This window comes from Diplotaxodon limnothrissa, linkage group LG9, assembly GCF_057381915.1.
Source record: "Diplotaxodon limnothrissa isolate DT_005_m linkage group LG9, D_limnothrissa_male_GT1.1, whole genome shotgun sequence".
Classification (NCBI taxonomy): domain Eukaryota; kingdom Metazoa; phylum Chordata; class Actinopteri; order Cichliformes; family Cichlidae; genus Diplotaxodon; species Diplotaxodon limnothrissa.
The window spans coordinates 34,099,384-34,116,401 of record NC_140604.1 but is presented as its reverse complement, the minus strand read 5'-3'; the positions used below and the strand labels follow the sequence as shown (position 1 = coordinate 34,116,401).

The following is a 17,018-nucleotide window of genomic DNA, read 5'->3' as shown; positions in this document are numbered from 1 at the left end:
CGTTTTTGCTTCACAACTAAAGCGAGCAGTTTACTTTGTGCACTAACATGGAGTCGGGTCAACCAGCGCCACCTCTGGCCAAGTGCCACAGCCTACAGCCAGATCAACCTGTGACACACATCTGCACCACGTTTGAATTGGTGTCATGCACATTTGTACCTTTCAATTGTGTCTTTCTACTATGCCTGCTGATTGTAGGTTATAAGAACAGCTGCGTTTCACATTTATTCCCAGATGTTTTGTTAGGTGTTAGATGACCTGATTCATAAATAGACCCCCATTTATGTGTACTTTTTACAAAAATCCATGTTTAAATGTTTGAACGGTTCTTTTGATCGGGGTATCGTTCCCCTTTTGGGTCTGTCCTGACTCTGAGGGTTGTTCTTTATGTACATTTCACATCTAGCACATTTTTTTAGTAGTTAATAAATCCATAGGTGTTAAATGTGTTGTTTATCATAGATGCATCCCTCCTGTTGAGAGTCGTGTAGGAGAATTGCTCAAAATTGCATATTTATATACACTCTTAGGTAAGATGCACTTGCTTTCTGCTAAGTAGGTCCTAAACATTTCAAATTGCACTTTTTTTAATCCAGAGATGTTTTTCTGGGTTTGGCGCATGTTGCTGTATGCCTCACAAAATCTCTAAGTCTAAGTCTTGTGTGTGATTGTTCTAACATAAACAGCTCCATCAGTTTCCCTGACTCTGTGGTTGCCTTCGGTGTGCAGCACTGCTACAAATTGCTAACTGTTTTGGCAACTACAGGTTGGCCACTGTTGCCGAGTATTATATGGCCATGGAGGTAGCTACAACTGCTTGGAGGTTGAGGTTGCTCTAGAAATTGTATCGATACAGTGGCATTTATAAATGCACACTAGCTCCTACTATGCTTCCATCAGTCTGAAAGAATATTTGTCATTTAGAACAACTCAAGAGTCAACCTGCTCCCCAGTTGGTTGTATTCTGGTTATAAATCTATAGAACAGGAAGGTTACTGAGTGCAAATGTAATAGTTAATTAGTTAAGGAATTTCTTTTAAGTATGACTTTCTCTCTATGTAGACAGCAACAGATATGTGATTTGAATAATTAGAAACATATTGCATGTAATTACCAACCTGAAGGAATGAGGATGAGGATATAGATGTATTGGCAAGACAGTCATTCAAATCATAATCTCTTGATTTGCAGATACATTAAACAAAGCTGAAGTTAAGTATTATAATTATACAGAGTCCCAAGAATGTGGCAGGATAACTGGAATATCAGCATTCATAAAACATTCAGAAATATGGTCACTGGAAGAGGGTGGGTAGGTACCAGAGAGAAGAAACAGACAAGTACCAAACGGCAATGTGTGCTAACTAGAGGTCAGCGATCTGTCGGCTTCAGCCCCGACGGCGGGTCCGTGTCCATGTGAGAAAGGGGACATTTTACTGATTCTGATGCATCGGCGGGTCCGCGCTTTATGTTTACGTCTTTGTGCAGAATCCGTGTTCCTGCTCTCATTTACTGTTTTAGCTGTTTGGTGGTTGTTGAAATTTTGTGAGGTTTAAACTGAGATTCTGGCTTTTCGGGCAAAATAAATTTATATTTAAAAAATCAATTCAGGATTTTAATGAATCGATATGACATTATCCAAGCAAGAATCGATTTCAATCGATAAATCGATAATCAAAACCTACCCTTAGTGCTTACTGCAAAGAAATTGAATCTGTTAAGCATGCACTGTCCAGGAGAGGAAGACGTTAATGGCAAATTTTGAGAAGCTAAAGATATTTTACATTAGAAAAACAGCCAGAAAAACTGTCTCAGGTCTGTGGTCAGCTGTTGAAATTTGTGATTAGAATGGATGCGTTTTTTTCCAGTTCCTGATCCACATTCCAGTCCAGTAGGTGGCGGTAATGCACTTTTGCAAAATGCCATTACACTTAAAAGAAGACTAAGAAGAAGAGTAAGGCTATCCCACTAGCATTGTTTTTATCGATAGTTGTGTCAGTCTGCTGACTTCGGCTCCATCACGGAGGTTCTCTCTGTTTGTGGGCTCATCTAAAGGTAAGTGTTTAGTAGGGATGGAAACTGAGATCATTTAGTCTAATTCCTTGGAATTGTTAGTCTGCCCGTCTACCCCCTGTCTTTTCTTACACTCGCGCTGTATTCAGCTGTTTTCAGTTCGTGTGTTGAAAAATGGTGGCGCAGTCTACAGCGTGGACATTGGCATTACTAGTTGTTATTGAACTAAAGAACTAGAGCGCGATGGTAGACGGGAAACGTCCTCCAGGATAGAAACAACACATAACGCTGCTAACACAACTTTAGCTCTTTGCAAGCATTTGCACAGACGGCATGCTAACGCTCAGCTAGCATAGAACTCACAGCGAAAGCTGAGTGAATAGAGATTGACAGACCACGTGACTTTCGTGCATTGCATTGTAGTTACGAGTGGTATTGCATTTCCAGCACCGGTAATCATTAATTCTGCGGTTTTAATGTCTACTTGGATTTTATTTGCCCCAAAATCAGTCATCTACAACACGACGGAGAACACGGCAGGTCCGTACAAAGGCAGACTTGACGAAAAGGCAAAACAAAGAACGAGGAAAAATCAAAGGAGTGAAAGGGTCAGACCCATATAAGCATACAGAGTGGAGTAAGGACGTTAGCGTGCTGCCCAGCTTTCATCACGCACATATTTATTATTATATGGTCCTAAGTGTGAGTGCATACACTCACAAAATGTTTAGTGACTTCAGATCCCTGCAACAAGCCCAGGTCCAGTTTACTTTGGTGATTTGGACTATTCCATTTCACAGCTGTTGTTACATTTTTGTCCTTTATCTCCTGTACAGGCCAACGCAATCTAATTGTTGTTTCAGGTTGTAGTGTTACACAACATTTTCAGATCTAATAGAAATAAAATTTAATCGTAATTCATTCAGTTATTATCTTTGTTTATAACTGGCATTATTGTTTCATTCTATTATAGAATCTTATAAGAAAGAGGCAAAATTGTATTCAATGGTGCTTTATTAGCTGCTTCGGTGAAAAACAAATCAACAATGCAACAAAAAAAACAACAACATTGCAAAACAACTTACTGGAAAACAGTTATTCATCACTTGCTTGCTTCAGTACAACACTTGGGCACATATATGCAGGACTTTTCATGGCTGTTTTGATATCGCTCTCTCTCTTAACCGATCAAATCTGGCTATGGTAGCAGATTTAAACTCGGTCTGACCCAGGTTGATAGAGGGCGCCAGTCTGGATCACATTCCTGCATTTTGTAGGCTGGTTTTCCTACAAAACACAACAAACATTAGCCCGCAAAGCTACAGTGAACAAAGTAGCATAGCGCAACAAATTCAATTCAAATGAAGACTTATTTGTAACCTACATCAACAATTATGTTATGATAAATTACGTAATAACTACAACAGAAGACTTACCTTTGTGGAAATGCTTGGAGTGTTCTGGGACGTTATATTTGGTCTTCGAATGGCTGCAATCCAGGCCATCCGTCAGCTCTTTGTTACTTCGGAAACATGGCTTGAACAATCTCTTCCACGACCGAATCCGATAAAAAACGATCACTTTACCCGTTTCTACCTGTTCATATTTCTACAGTATAATCTACGTAACTTTGAAGTCTCCTTGAGCGGATTTTCATCTTTGCTATCTGCCTATTGCCTTTGTGTTCATACCTAAATACTAGGAGAAATATCAAATGTGTCTTCAGCAGTGTTGGGGAGTAACGGAATACATGTACAGCCGTTATGTATTTAAAATACAAAATATTAGTAACTGTATTCCATTACAGTTACCGTTTAAAAAGGTGGTATTTAGAATACAGTTACTTTGTTGAAATAAATGGATTACACGGCGGTATTTTCCTGTTTCATATTGTCGCGGGTCAGGCCTGTTTGGGTTTTGTTTGTTCTGTTGTTCCAGGCGGCAGCGTTACGGTTGCCATGGTTACAGGGCGACGCTCTCTCTGCGACTGTGTGTTTCCTGGGTGAGAGAGCGCCTTTTTGTTGTTGTTATGCTAAGCTAATAGGCAGAATGCTACAGGCAGAGGCAAAGAATGTAGCATCATAGGCAGTGTAGTCCGTGCTGCAGGGAGAATGGACTGCCATACACGTTATGGGTCTGTGAGCAAGAGGAGGGAGAAAAAGGAAAGTCATAAAGTACAAGCTGTCATCGAGCAGAAACGGGAGCTGGAAGCATGTAAATATAATAATAACCACTGCAGCCAAAAAGAGAGTCTGATGAGCCCAGTTGTAAGTAAGCTATTAAGACTCGACTGTACGCTGTGTTCGTGTTTTCCTCCGAAAACAATAAGTTCCATTGGAGCAGCCTTTCAACGCCTCTCTCTGTCTCTCGCAAGAAAAGTTGACCCACACAACAAAGTAAAGCTATTTTTCGGCTACGAGCCCGACACGAACCCGACGTATTAGCCAGAGGTCCCTTTACTACAGTTCGGAGCCGCGGACCTTCAGTAACAGTAATAAATCACACAGCAATAGGACATTCACATAGTTGTAAAAAGCATGATAATATATTAAGCAATCCAAAGTATTCAGAATATGTTACTGTCATTGAGTAACGTAACGGAATACATTTTAAGAGTAACCTTCCCAACACTGGTCTTCACACACAGTTAACACACACAGTTTTTTGACAAGTAATGTGTTGTGTGACATATTCACATATATGTATGACTGCTGAAAATGCTCACCATTGAAAATAGATATAACTTAAATAAATGTAATTATTAATCCCTGAGGAAACACATAATATCCTTAGAATAGGGCACTGGAGGTCGTGACCTAATTTCTCAATGGTGCAACCAAAAAAAATCTTGCGTCACGCTGGTGCGATTAGCCGTTCAAGAAAAAAAAAAAAACCCAGTCTGAAAGTCTCTGTGTGGTTAACAACAGACACACATTATGCCCATATCATGGTCTAAACCAATCAGAGATAGTCAAGGGTGGGACCTCTTTTATTGACTGTGTTCCAGATATTCCTGTAGGTGCAGGCGGAGAGAGGGAGGTGAGTGGCCTAGGCCTGATAGAAGTAGATGTAGCTGTGGGTAATGAGAAAATCTTTTAAGAAAGATTAATAAATTTGTCATGAAGTTGAGGCCTGATCCATCCGAAATTCATAGCCAGTGCTCTGACAGTGAGCCATCAACCTCTGAGGTTATGTTTAACACTGTTTCGGAGACAGCATTAGATAATGAGCCACATATGATCGACTCCGAGCCAGAGCCCGCTGACAGTAAAAGTGGGGCAAGTGTATACAATTCAAAGAGAGTGGCTTGACCAGTTTCACTGGCTAAGATACAGTAAAGCCAGTCAGTCTGCCCCAGGGCAGCTGTGGCTACAACTGTAGCTCGCCTTCACCAGTGTATGAATGTGGGAGTAAATGAATAGTGGTATTGTAAAGTGCTTTGAGGGGTCCCGAAATGCGCTATATAAATGCAATCCATTATTATTATTATTATTATTATTATTATTATTAAAGCTGACAACATGATGCGCAGCATTTACTGTGGTGCAATGGTGGTTTTTGATACGGGAGACATGGGCCATACCACAGAGTGGCATCGTGGGCATCAGCAGAAAAAGATGCTTGCACCCATGCTGCCCCGACATCATAACAGCTCAAATGTGCAGTTGATGTGATAGTGACGGGCTGCTGAACCAATCAACTGGAATTCTTTTGGAACACCAAAAATACTTTGGCTCACGTGGTTTCATGGAATTATGTAAAATAGTGTCGTGGAGTGTCATAATGCTATTAAAATCCTCACATATTTGAAACTGTAAAAGACAGACATAGCTTTGATTCAAGAGATACATCTTGATGAGGTGGAATCATTAAAGTTGAAAAGAGACTGGGTGTCCCAAGTTTACCTTAGTGCATTTTCCAGTAGGAAAAGAGGCGTGGTTATATTGATTAGAAGAAATTTGGATTTTCAAGTACTCAATCATTATACGGATCTGGAGAGTAGATGGGTGGTCTTGGATGCATGTCTACAGGGGCAGAAAGTGACATTGGTCAACATATATGCCCCCAATTCTCCTCAACCACAATTTTTTCATGAAGTGTGTAGCACAGTGCGGAATATTGGAAATATAAATATTGTAATTGGTGGGGATTTTAACCAGGTCAGGGATGTGTTTTTTGATTAATCCTCTCGTCTTAGACCAAATAAGCACCCTGTAGATGCTGCTTTGGACGTTGTGTCAGAGGAGCTGAGCCTGGCGGATATACGAAGACTTCTGTATCCTCAAGAAAGAGACTATACTTTCTTTTCCCATCCTCACTTTACTTTCTGGTGTCTCGCTCTCTGGTGAGTCAAATTGTCGGGTCCTCCATTGGTAATATTTCAGTAACTGATCATGCTCCCATTGAAAGTTTTGTCCTTGGGATAAACTAGTCTGTTTTGTTTCGCTTAATGCATCTTATTCCCGAAAAGTAGGATAGTTATTTCTGGGGTTTCACCTTAAAGCTTCATAATTATTGTTGTCACTGAGCAGTGTACTGTTTATTTGCTCTGCTTCTATTTTTCAGGGATAAATTACATATCTATACATTTTATGTCCCAGCTAAATAACAAGTCTGGTGGAGAAGCAGAGGAACAATTTCAGCCCTTTGGATTCAGCTCAGCCACTAGAGAGGAAACAATGACTTCAACACAAAAGGTGAGAAAAATGATCACAGTTACACTGTTGCTGAAGTTGTGTGCACAGCTGGTTGTTAACAGCAGCTTTATCTTTTCCATCCTGGGCTCCTCTATACACACAGAATCTACATTCACAAACAAAAACCTTAGAAGTTACAAGAAAATACAAAGACCATATTTTATCAGCACTTGCTTACTTAGCACTTAGGCCGAGCAATAAGGCGGTAGACGATGAATAAGGCCCCCAAAGTGGAAGCGCCTTTCACCAACAACATCAGCTAGAGGGTGGGTGCCTGCTCTTTGTGAGACCTCTTCGTTCATCTTCTGGTCCCAATAGGAAATTCTCATGATTCACCGCAGACCACGTTGTTGAAGCATATTCAGGCTTCGAGTGATCGCATTTGTTGAGTGCCAGTCGGAAGATGATAGAGTTAAATAGTTTGATCTTGAGCCTAGCATTCAGGGAGGTCAATTTCCAAATAGGTTGGAGACATCAGAGAACACCGGCCGCCTTCTCTGCTTTGATGTTGACATCTTGATCAGAGATCCCGTCATTTGAGATGATGCTGACCAGATACATGAAATTCTCCACCTCTTCAGCACGTTGTTGGTTGATCATGACAGGAACGTGTGCATGTGCATAGCCAACTCGGAGTACCTTGGTCTTCTTGGCACTGATTCTTAAACCTACTTTCATGGTCTCCCTCTGCAGAGCTGCAGTTGACTCTTGGAGGTCTTACTGAGCCGAGCCCAACAGGGTGATGTTGCCTGGAAAAAAGTCCAAGTCGATGAGATTACGCCCTTTTTTCCAGGGGACACCGATACTAGCTTGGTCAGCTGATCATCGCATGATGAAGTCACTTGATAAAAGGAAGAGGAAAGGTGATAGTACGCATGCCAGTATTAATAATAATAATAATAATAATGGATTGGATTTATATAGCGCTTTTCAAGGCACCCAAAGCACTTTACCATGCCACTATTCATCTCAAAGAAATCTTCTCAGCCATCAGCCGTCTGGATGCAGCAGCGGGAGTTGGCATAGAGACCATGAAGGGCATATACAAACTGCTGGGGGACTCCATAGTGACGTAGGATAGCCTTCTTGAAATCGATGGAATTGATAGAACTCTTCCTTTGGTATTCCAATGTTTGTTCAATGATCGTGCGGAGAGTGAAGATTTGCTCGACACAGGACCGGCCACTCCAGCCTGCTCATCGTCCACTGCGCATCATGAAATTTCCCCTTGTGGGACTACTAAAGGTATATCAATCCCAATTCGAAAGAACGAGGCAAAGCAACTTCCCGGGTACTGACAGTAGCGTGATGCCCCACCAGTTGTTACATTCTCCCAAATCGCCTTTCTTCGGAAGTTTGATGACGCCTTTGGTCTCATCAGGTACACACGATGTTGACCAGCTGGCGTTTAGGAGTCATGTAAGAGCGAATTCCAGCTGGGGTCCACCGTGCTTCAACATTTCGGGGAGGGCCTCATCCAAGCCAGGGGCCTTTCCACTCTTGAGGACTCAGATCATTGTCTTGACTTCGGTAACACAGATTTGTCCAATATCGACTGGAAAAAGCTCCATGGAGGGTGCCAGGTCTTCGTCCACCTGGTCCTGAACCGACTTCGCCAAACTACATTCATCAATGGGGTCCCATGAATGGTGGGAGGTATGAGTCGTATTCATGTTAAAGCTGGGCCAATTTACCAGTTTGTAACGGAGTCTGTACATTCCATATTCCATAACGGGTAGTTTCTTCTGGGTCGAAATTTGATCGACCATCGAGCAGGTAACGACCTGAGGGCTTTCCTCCACTGCTGTCATCAAGGGTTGCCGATCATCTTCGCCCTGGTTCAATCGATGATGAGATTCGTTTGCCCTTTCCGTAGCAATCGAGGTTTTAAAAGGCGGGGTTGCTAACCCCATGCCCAACCCTCCTCCTTTCTCATACGGCCTTGGGACCGGCAATGGCAGAGTTTTTATCAGCACACAATATCATCAGCTAACTCACAATTTTTCATACAGTCATTTTCTCCAGTGATCAGTACTACTTTTATTATGTCATTTTCCTTACAACTCCCATTGTAGCACTTCTTTGTAATGTGATATTATCTCCAGAATGTGGTGGTAACACACCTACAACGTGTTTGTTGACGTCTTTGATTCCACTAATGGAGTCAGTTTCAGTTTGTTCCACGACTGCATTTTAATCACTGCCTCTGTTTGTATCTCTGTCACTGCAGGACCAACACGGAGCGAGAAGTCAGCGCTCTCAGGAGGCCGACAAACCTCACCGAAAAAAGGGGCAGAAAAAATACACCTGTGATGAGTGTGGGAAGTATTTTACCGTTCTTGGAAACTTTAAAGCACACCAACTCGTCCACAGTGGAGTTAAAGCATACCGCTGTGATGAGTGTGGAAAGTCTTTTGCCCAGGCTGGAACCTTGAAAAAACACAAAGTCATCCACAGTGGAGTTAAAGCATACCGCTGTGACTTGTGTGGAAAGTCTTTTGCCCAGGCTGGAACCTTGAAAAAACACAAAGTCATCCACAGTGGAGTTAAAGCATACAGCTGTGATGAGTGTGGAAAGTGTTTTGCCCGGGCTGGAACCTTGAAAAAACACAAAGTCATCCACAGTGGAGTTAAAGCACACAGATGTGACTTGTGTGGAAAATCTTTTACCGATGCTGGAACCTTGAAAAAACACAAAGTCATCCACAGTGGAGTTAAAGCATACAGCTGTGATGAGTGTGGAAAGTCTTTTGCCCAGGCTGGAACCTTGAAAAAACACAAAGTCATCCACAGTGGAGTTAAAGCACACAGATGTGACTTGTGTGGAAAATCTTTTACCGATGCTGGAACCTTGAAAAAACACAAAGTCATCCACAGTGGAGTTAAAGCATACAGCTGTGACTTGTGTGGAAAGTCTTTTGCCCAGGCTGGAACCTTGAAAAAACACAAAGTCATCCACAGTGGAGTTAAAGCATACCGCTGTGATGAGTGTGGAAAGTCTTTTGCCCAGGCTGGAACCTTGAAAAAACACAAAGTCATCCACAGTGGAGTTAAAGCATACCGCTGTGATGAGTGTGGAAAGTCTTTTGCCCAGGCTGGAACCTTGAAAAAACACAAAGTCATCCACAGTGGAGTTAAAGCATACAGCTGTGACTTGTGTGGAAAGTCTTTTGCCCAGGCTGGAACCTTGAAAAAACACAAAGTCATCCACAGTGGAGTTAAAGCATACCGCTGTGACTTGTGTGGAAAGTCTTTTGCCCAGGCTGGAACCTTGAAAAAACACAAAGTCATCCACAGTGGAGTTAAAGCATACAGCTGTGATGAGTGTGGAAAGTGTTTTGCCCGGGCTGGAACCTTAAGAATACACCAACTCATCCACAGTGGAGTTAAAGCACACAGATGTAACTTGTGTGGAAAATCTTTTACCGATGCTGGAAGCTTAAAAACACACAAACTCGTCCACAGTGGATTTAAAGCACACTACTGTGACTTGTGTGGAAAATCTTTTGCCCATCCTAGAAGCTTAAAAATGCATCAACTGATCCACACTGGAGTTAAAGCACACAGCTGTGATCAGTGTGGTAAAACGTTTGCTCGCAGTTGCAGCTTACGACGTCATCAAGATACCCACTCTGGAATTAAGGATGTTTACTGCTGTGATCAGTGTGAGAAAGTCTTTACAACAGCCACACAGTTACATCACCACACATTTACTCACACTGAAGAGAGACCTTATAAATGTGACCTGTGTGAGAAGACTTTTAAAGGACCACATTCTCTGAAAGGGCACCAGCAGATCCACACCAGAAGGAAACTCTATAAGTGCAGTTACTGTGAGGTATGTATTTATATTTTTATCTTGTATTTTAAGCCTGACTGTTTGGAACAACTCTGCTCTTTAAATTTGTTTTAGCAAATCAAATCAAATCACTTTTATTGTCACATCACATGTGCAGGTACACTGGTACAGTACATGTGAGTGAAATTCTTGTGTGCGAGCTTCACAAGCAACAGTTGTGCAAAATACAATAATGTAAACAAGCAAAATACAAGAATGGCTACATCTGAAACTAATAAATATATGTACAATATATAATAGTATATGCATTTCTGGATGTGTATACTAAATATTTTTCTACGTGTGTGTGTGTGTGTGTACACATATTTTACAAATTAAATAGAGTAAACAATAAATAAAATATATAAAATATACAGAGTTGAATATGTGCAAAACAGTGGCATTACTGTACAGTATGGAGTGCATAATGTTAAAGTTCCAGTAGTGAAGCTGAGGTGTCTATGAAGTGTTCAGCAGTCTGATGGCCTGGTGGAAGAAGCTGTCTCTCAGTCTGCTGGTACGGGACCGGATGCTGCAGAACCTCCTTCCTGATGGAAGCAGTCTGAACAGTTTATGGCTGGGGTGACTGGAGTCCTTGATGATCCTCCCCGCTTTCCTCAGGCACCGCTTCCTGTAGATGTCTTGGAGGGAGGGAAGCTCACCTCCAATTATCCGTTCAGAGCACCGCACTACTCGCTGGAGAGCTTTGCAGTTGTAGGCGGTGCTGTTGCCATACCAGGTGGTGATGCATCCAGTGAGGATGCTCTCAATGGCACAGTGATAGAAGGTCCTGAGGATGCGGGGGCTCATGCCGAATCTTTTCAGTCTCCTGAGAAAGAAGAGGCGCTGCTGCGCCTTCTTCACTGTTTTGTTTGTGTGTACTGACCACGTAAGATCCTCAGCCAGATGTACTCCAAGGAACCGGAAGCTGCTCACTCTCTCCACAGCAGCGCCGTTGATGGTGATGGGGGTGTGTACTTCTCTGCACCTCCGGAAGTCCACTATCAACTCCTTTGTCTTTGCGACGTTGAGGGTGAGATGGTCGTCCTGACACCAGTGGGTCAGGGCGCTGACCTCCTCCCTGTAAGCTGTCTCATCACTGTTGGTGATAAGACCCACCACTGTAGTGTCGTCCGCAAACTTCACAATGATGTTGGAGCTGTTAGTGGCTGTGCAGTCGTAGGTGTAGAGTGAGTACAGGAGAGGGCTCAGTACACACCCCTGTGGAGCACCAGTGTTCAGTGTGACGGGGGATGAGGTGATGCTGCCCAGTCTGACCACCTGGCGTCTGTCAGACAGGAAGCTAAGGATCCAGCTGCAGAGGGAGCTGCTCAGTCCTAGATCCTGCAGTTTCCTGTCCAGCTTCGAGGGAACGATGGTATTGAATGCTGAGCTGTAATCTACAAACAGCATTCTCACATACGTGTCTCTCTTCTCCAGGTGTGACAGGGCAGTGTGTAGTGTCAGGGCTATGGCATCATCAGTGGACCTGTTGTGGCGGTATGCGAACTGTAGAGGGTCCAGTGAGTCGGGTAGTGCAGAGCAGATGAAGTCCCTGACCAGCTTCTCGAAGCATTTGCTTACGATGGGGGTCAGGGCTACAGGTCGCCAGTCGTTCAATGAGGAGATGGTGGAGGATTTGGGTACAGGGACGACAGTGGCCATTTTGAAGCAGGCTGGGACTACAGACAGAGAAAGGGAAAGGTTGAAGATGTGCGTGAACACTCCAGCCAGCTGAGCCGCGCATGACTTGAGGACGCGGCCGGGAATCCCGTCCGGACCAGTAGCTTTGCGTGCGTTCACCTTCCTGAAGCACCTCCGCACATCCTCCTCAGACACAGTGTGCGCACTGACGTCATCCGCGGTGCGCACACTGTCCGGTCTCATGGTGTTCGCTGTGTCGAATCTAGCGTAGAATACGTTTAGATCCTCACACAGAGAGGCCGTGGTCTGCGGTGTGCTGGTTTTCCCTCTAAAGTCTGTGATCGTGTTTAGTCCCTGCCACATACTCCGCGGGTTGTCAAACTGTTGCTCCACCCTGTCCCTGTACTCACGTTTGGCTGCTTTGATCGTCTTCCGGAGTTGGTAATGTGCGTGTTTGTAGTCCGATGTGTTCGCGGAGGCAAAGGCGGTGTTCCATGCCGCGCGAACATCTCCGTTAATCCAGGGTTTTTGATTTGGGAAGGATTTAACTGTTCTGGATGGGATGACATCTTCCACGCATTTCCTGATAAATCCGCAGACTGAGTCTGTGTATTCATCACGTGAAACATTTCCCAGTCCGCGTGATCAAAACAGTCCCGCAGCGCAGACTCCGATTGGTCCGTCCAACAGTGCACCGCCCTCCGGGTTGGAGCTTCCTGTTTCAGCTTCTGCCTGTAGGCGGGCAGGAGCAGGATGGAGCAGTGATCTGATTGGCCGAATGGGGCGCGGGGGAGGGCTTTGTACACATCCCGGAAAGAGGTGTAGCAGTGGTCGAGTAGCCGGTCTCCACGAGTGTTAAAATGGATGTGTTGGTGGAGTTTGGGTGAGACTTTCTTCAGGTTTCCCTTATTAAAGTCTCCGGCTGTGATAAACGCTGCCTCTGGGTGTGCGGTTTCCTCGCTGCTGATCGCGCTGTACAGTTCCCTGAGTGCTCGGTCAGTGTCGGCTTGTGGGGGAATGTAAACAGCCGTAATAATCACTGCTGTAAATTCCCTCGGTAGCCAGAATGGCCGGCACTTAATCATCAGGTACTCCAGGTCCGGTGAGCAGAAGGATTTGACCGGGTGCACGTTCGCATAATCACACCAGCTGTTGTTGATCATGAAACATACACCACCGCCTCTGCTTTTCCCAGTAAGATCCTGTGACCTGTCCGCGCGGTGCACGGAGAACCCCGGTAGTTGTATTGCGGAGTCCGGTACTTTGTCCGATAGCCAGGTTTCTGTGAGGCAGATCACGCAGCAGTCCCGCATCTCTCGCTGGAATGAGATCTGTGCCCGAAGCTCGCACAGCTTGTTCTCCAGAGACTGCACATTAGCCAGTAATAAACTGGGTAACGGTGGTCTGTTAGTGCGCCGTCTCAGTCTAACCAGAACGCCAGATCTTCTCCCTCTGCGTCGGCGTTTGCGGCCTCCAGGACCAGAGAACAAAGGCGTCTCAGGTGAGATGAATGGGGGGTCTGCGAACAGAGCGTCCGTGTTGCAAAACTTGAACTCCGGGAAGTTATAAAAAAGACCGTCTTTTATGTCCAGTAAGGTTTGTCGGTCGTACACAAGGAGAAATGTGCTGCTCGCGAAAAAATGAAGGAAAAGTAAAATTAAACACAGAAAAAAGCTGTTGCTTGGGGGAGCTCGCGACAAGGCTGCCATACTCGGCGCCATCTTGGATCTTTGTTTTGTTAGTTATTCTACTGCAATTAAAGTTAGTGTTGTGAGGTTCATCAGATTTTAGTTTCAGTTATTATTTTTTTCTTCCATGATCATAAAAACACTAAATAATTACTTTTCTGTAGTCACAGTCTACCCTTTCTTCCAAATTTATGACTGCTACAATCTGGTCAGTGTTACTGACTTATTATGTTCTTTACTAACTAAAAACAATTATTTTTGCTTCAAATTGGGAGTGAGACCGATTGGATTGGAACTTTTCATATGTACTTGTGAAGAATATGATGTAACTTGTTGTTTAGATATGATTGTTTGTATATTAAATGAACTAGATGGAAAAATGGAGAGTCATTTTTGCCTGTTAAGTTGAGTGTTATAATGTAAACAGTAAAATGTAACTGGATGTTGGCAGAGATGCTCTTTATTTCAGGCAACGTTCAGGATAAAAATGTTAAAGGAGTTCCCCGACTTACACTGTGTTTGTGTCTTTGTTTAGAAGCAGAGCGGCACAGATGGATCCAGTTCTCAACCCTGTCGTCACTGTGGTGGTGGGAAAGCGTTTCGCTGTGACCTTTGTGGAAATACTTTCAGTAATCGACAGAGTCTAAATCGACATCAACGCAGACACACTGGAGACAAAATGAACTACTGCAAAGAATGCGGGAGAGGCTTCACCACATTAAGTGATTTAAAAAAACACGAACTCTTCCATAGTGGGGTTAAAAAGCATGTCTGTGACCAGTGTGGGTCATCTTTCTTCACTGCAAGTGACCTTAAAATGCATAAACGAATCCACACAGGAGAGACACCATACAAGTGCAGACACTGTGACAGAAGCTTTTCATATTCAGCTAGTCGTAACCAACATGAACGTACACACATGAAAGAGATATTTAGCTGTGACCAGTGTGACAAGAGCTTCAAGAATTTCACTTCATACTCCAAACACAAACGATCCCACGCTGCAAATAAACTGTTTCACTGTTACCAATGTGCAAAATCATTCACTTCATTATCTGCTCTGCGCAAACATCAGCGTGATCATGCAGGACTGAAATCACTGGATCACAATGAATCTGACGAGACAGAAAGATCCTCTTCTGGTTTCAGGGTCAGACTTAAACACCTTGAGATCAGGCTCCACAGAGTTCAGCTGGAGTCTCCTGTAAAGAGTGCAGCTGATGTCACACTTGGATCTGATGAGGTAACTCTGATTTCTGGACCTGCAGTGAATGTTAAATTAATGAAGCTGTAAGTATAGATATGTACATGAAGTTTATTTTCACTTGAGGGAATTTTAATGTTCTAAGTTTTCATCCCTGATACATTTTAATATTTCTTCCCTTAGGAAACCGTAGTGTTTAGTAGTTGTACCTTTTGCTACATTATAGAAGTTATAGGAATGTGTTTTACCAAAATTGTATCAAAACTGCCCATTTGGATATATACATCAGTTCTTTTTCATTTTAATTTTCTTCCTCTTTTCCAAATACTACTTGCTTTTTCTATGTATTCATTTTATGTATTACTTCAGTTACATTTTAATCGTTTTTCATATTTATTCTTCTGCTTTGGTAATCCCTGCTCTTAAATCCTTTTCTTTCAAAGCCTCAAATAATTTCACACCAGTTGCTCTGAAAGCTTCCAAAATGAACTAAATCTATCAACCGGTTTTCAAACAATAACTACTATGACTTTGTGCTTGAAGTCCACATGTTGTTATTGGGTTTTTTTTAAGTTAATGCATTTTAATCCACATGTTCTGCCGCTGTTTTTCCTGTAGATTTGAAGTTTGTATTATAAAATCCTGATACTGTTAAAGCATTAGTTATATTTGATGAATTATGTGTAAAGTTCTTATTAAACAGTTTGGTGTCAAAATAAAGAACTTGTCTCACAACAAGTACTTTGAGCCATGATTTCAGATTCAAACAATTTTTCTTTCTATTTGTATTAGGATTTTTCTCATAGTAATAGAGACAAAAGAAAAAGAATATGGGAACTAAAACCTTGCTCAGGCAATGCAAAATTCAGAGGCACATACAAAGGAACAGGGAAATTGAAAATATCTGAAAGCACCTTAGCAACATCAAACCCAATCTTTTGAATTTTCACACAGGACCAAAGACGATGCATAAAGTCCCTCCTCCACATTACACTTCCAGCACAATGGGGAAGAGTTTACATCGATTTTACTTTTTAAAGCGGGTGTTATGTGCAATTATTTACTGAATCGATTGAGCCCAGTTACAGGCAGATATCTTGGAGGCACAGACCCAAATCTTCTGCCAGTCTTAAACAGTTATAGATGTCCTAGGTGTCTTTCCTGAGCCTGTTTTACAGCCAGGAAGTAAGGGGCTGAACCGGAGTTAAGGACTTTATTAAATGAGCTAATGGACTTCCCAGACTGCAGGGAGGACAAAGCATCCACCACTGCAGACCTAGTAGGGTCCATCATTAGAGTGGTGTCATTAATTATAAAGTGCCTCAGTTGCAGATATCTAGAAAATTCCACATTCTGAAGGCCGAAACATCGTTGCAGCTGCTGAAAGGAGAGCAGAGTCCGGCTTCTAAACAAATCACCCAGGTTAACCAGCCCTCCAGGCAAGAAGTAAGGATCGTTCATAACAGGAGCCAAGGAGGACGTCAAAATGGGCCCAGTCTGCCAAAGCACAGATAGATCTCCAGGCCTTGACAGAGCACAGGTCAGGGGTCAGCAACCTTTATGATGATCAGTGCAAACAAGAACTTGATAACAACAAATCAACTGTACAACAGAAAATGCAAATGCTATTTATGGTCTCCTCACAGCAATGATAGGAAACATAAACATGGCCAATATGGCATTTTTGTTAATACAGGGATACACATGTTAATGTGATCTCTGGTCTCCCACTCAGAGACACAAGTCTCCAAGTGTCCAGCATTCAGACGGCTACCTGAGGACACTTCGTCTGAGAGAAAATCTGCTCACACAGACATGTAGAGCCAAATGCTGTCAATGAGGCCTCTGCAATGTTCTGAAGACAGTTAAACTTGTCAGGTAGTGACGTCCAGCAGGTGAAAAGGCAGCTCCATGAACACGCACAGCTGTGGATT

At 43.1% G+C, this 17,018-nt stretch overlaps 1 protein-coding gene across 3 annotated transcripts; it reads left to right on the top strand.

Moving 5' to 3' along the window:
• The first annotated feature begins 1,971 nt into the window (after positions 1-1,971).
• On the top strand, positions 1,972-15,229 carry LOC146625990 (uncharacterized). 3 transcript variants are annotated; one of them, XM_085363111.1, is made up of 4 exons: positions 1,972-2,055; positions 6,615-6,710; positions 8,941-10,548; positions 14,416-15,229. In XM_085363111.1, exons 2-4 carry the CDS (start codon positions 6,693-6,695, stop codon positions 15,172-15,174), a joined length of 2,385 nt encoding a protein of 794 aa, XP_085219237.1. In that variant the 5' UTR covers positions 1,972-2,055; positions 6,615-6,692; the 3' UTR covers positions 15,175-15,229. The 3 variants fall into 3 exon arrangements, with proteins under 3 accessions (XP_085219237.1, XP_085219236.1, XP_085219238.1); XM_085363110.1 differs by having other exon boundaries at positions 6,580-6,710; XM_085363112.1 differs by lacking the exon at positions 1,972-2,055 and adding an exon at positions 6,237-6,358.
• The last annotated feature ends 1,789 nt before the right edge of the window (positions 15,230-17,018 follow it).

What these genes read in the sequence shown, in the direction of transcription:
- LOC146625990 (XM_085363110.1), top strand. Translation starts at nt 6,606, where the DNA reads ATGTCCCAGCTAAATAACAAGTCTGGTGGAGAAGCAGAGGAACAATTT. An exon ending in CAATGACTTCAACACAAAAG is followed by an intron (nt 6,711 to 8,940) that starts GTGAGAAAAATG and finishes CTGTCACTGCAG; the next exon opens with GACCAACACGGAGCGAGAAG. An exon ending in ATAAGTGCAGTTACTGTGAG is followed by an intron (nt 10,549 to 14,415) that starts GTATGTATTTAT and finishes GTCTTTGTTTAG; the next exon opens with AAGCAGAGCGGCACAGATGG.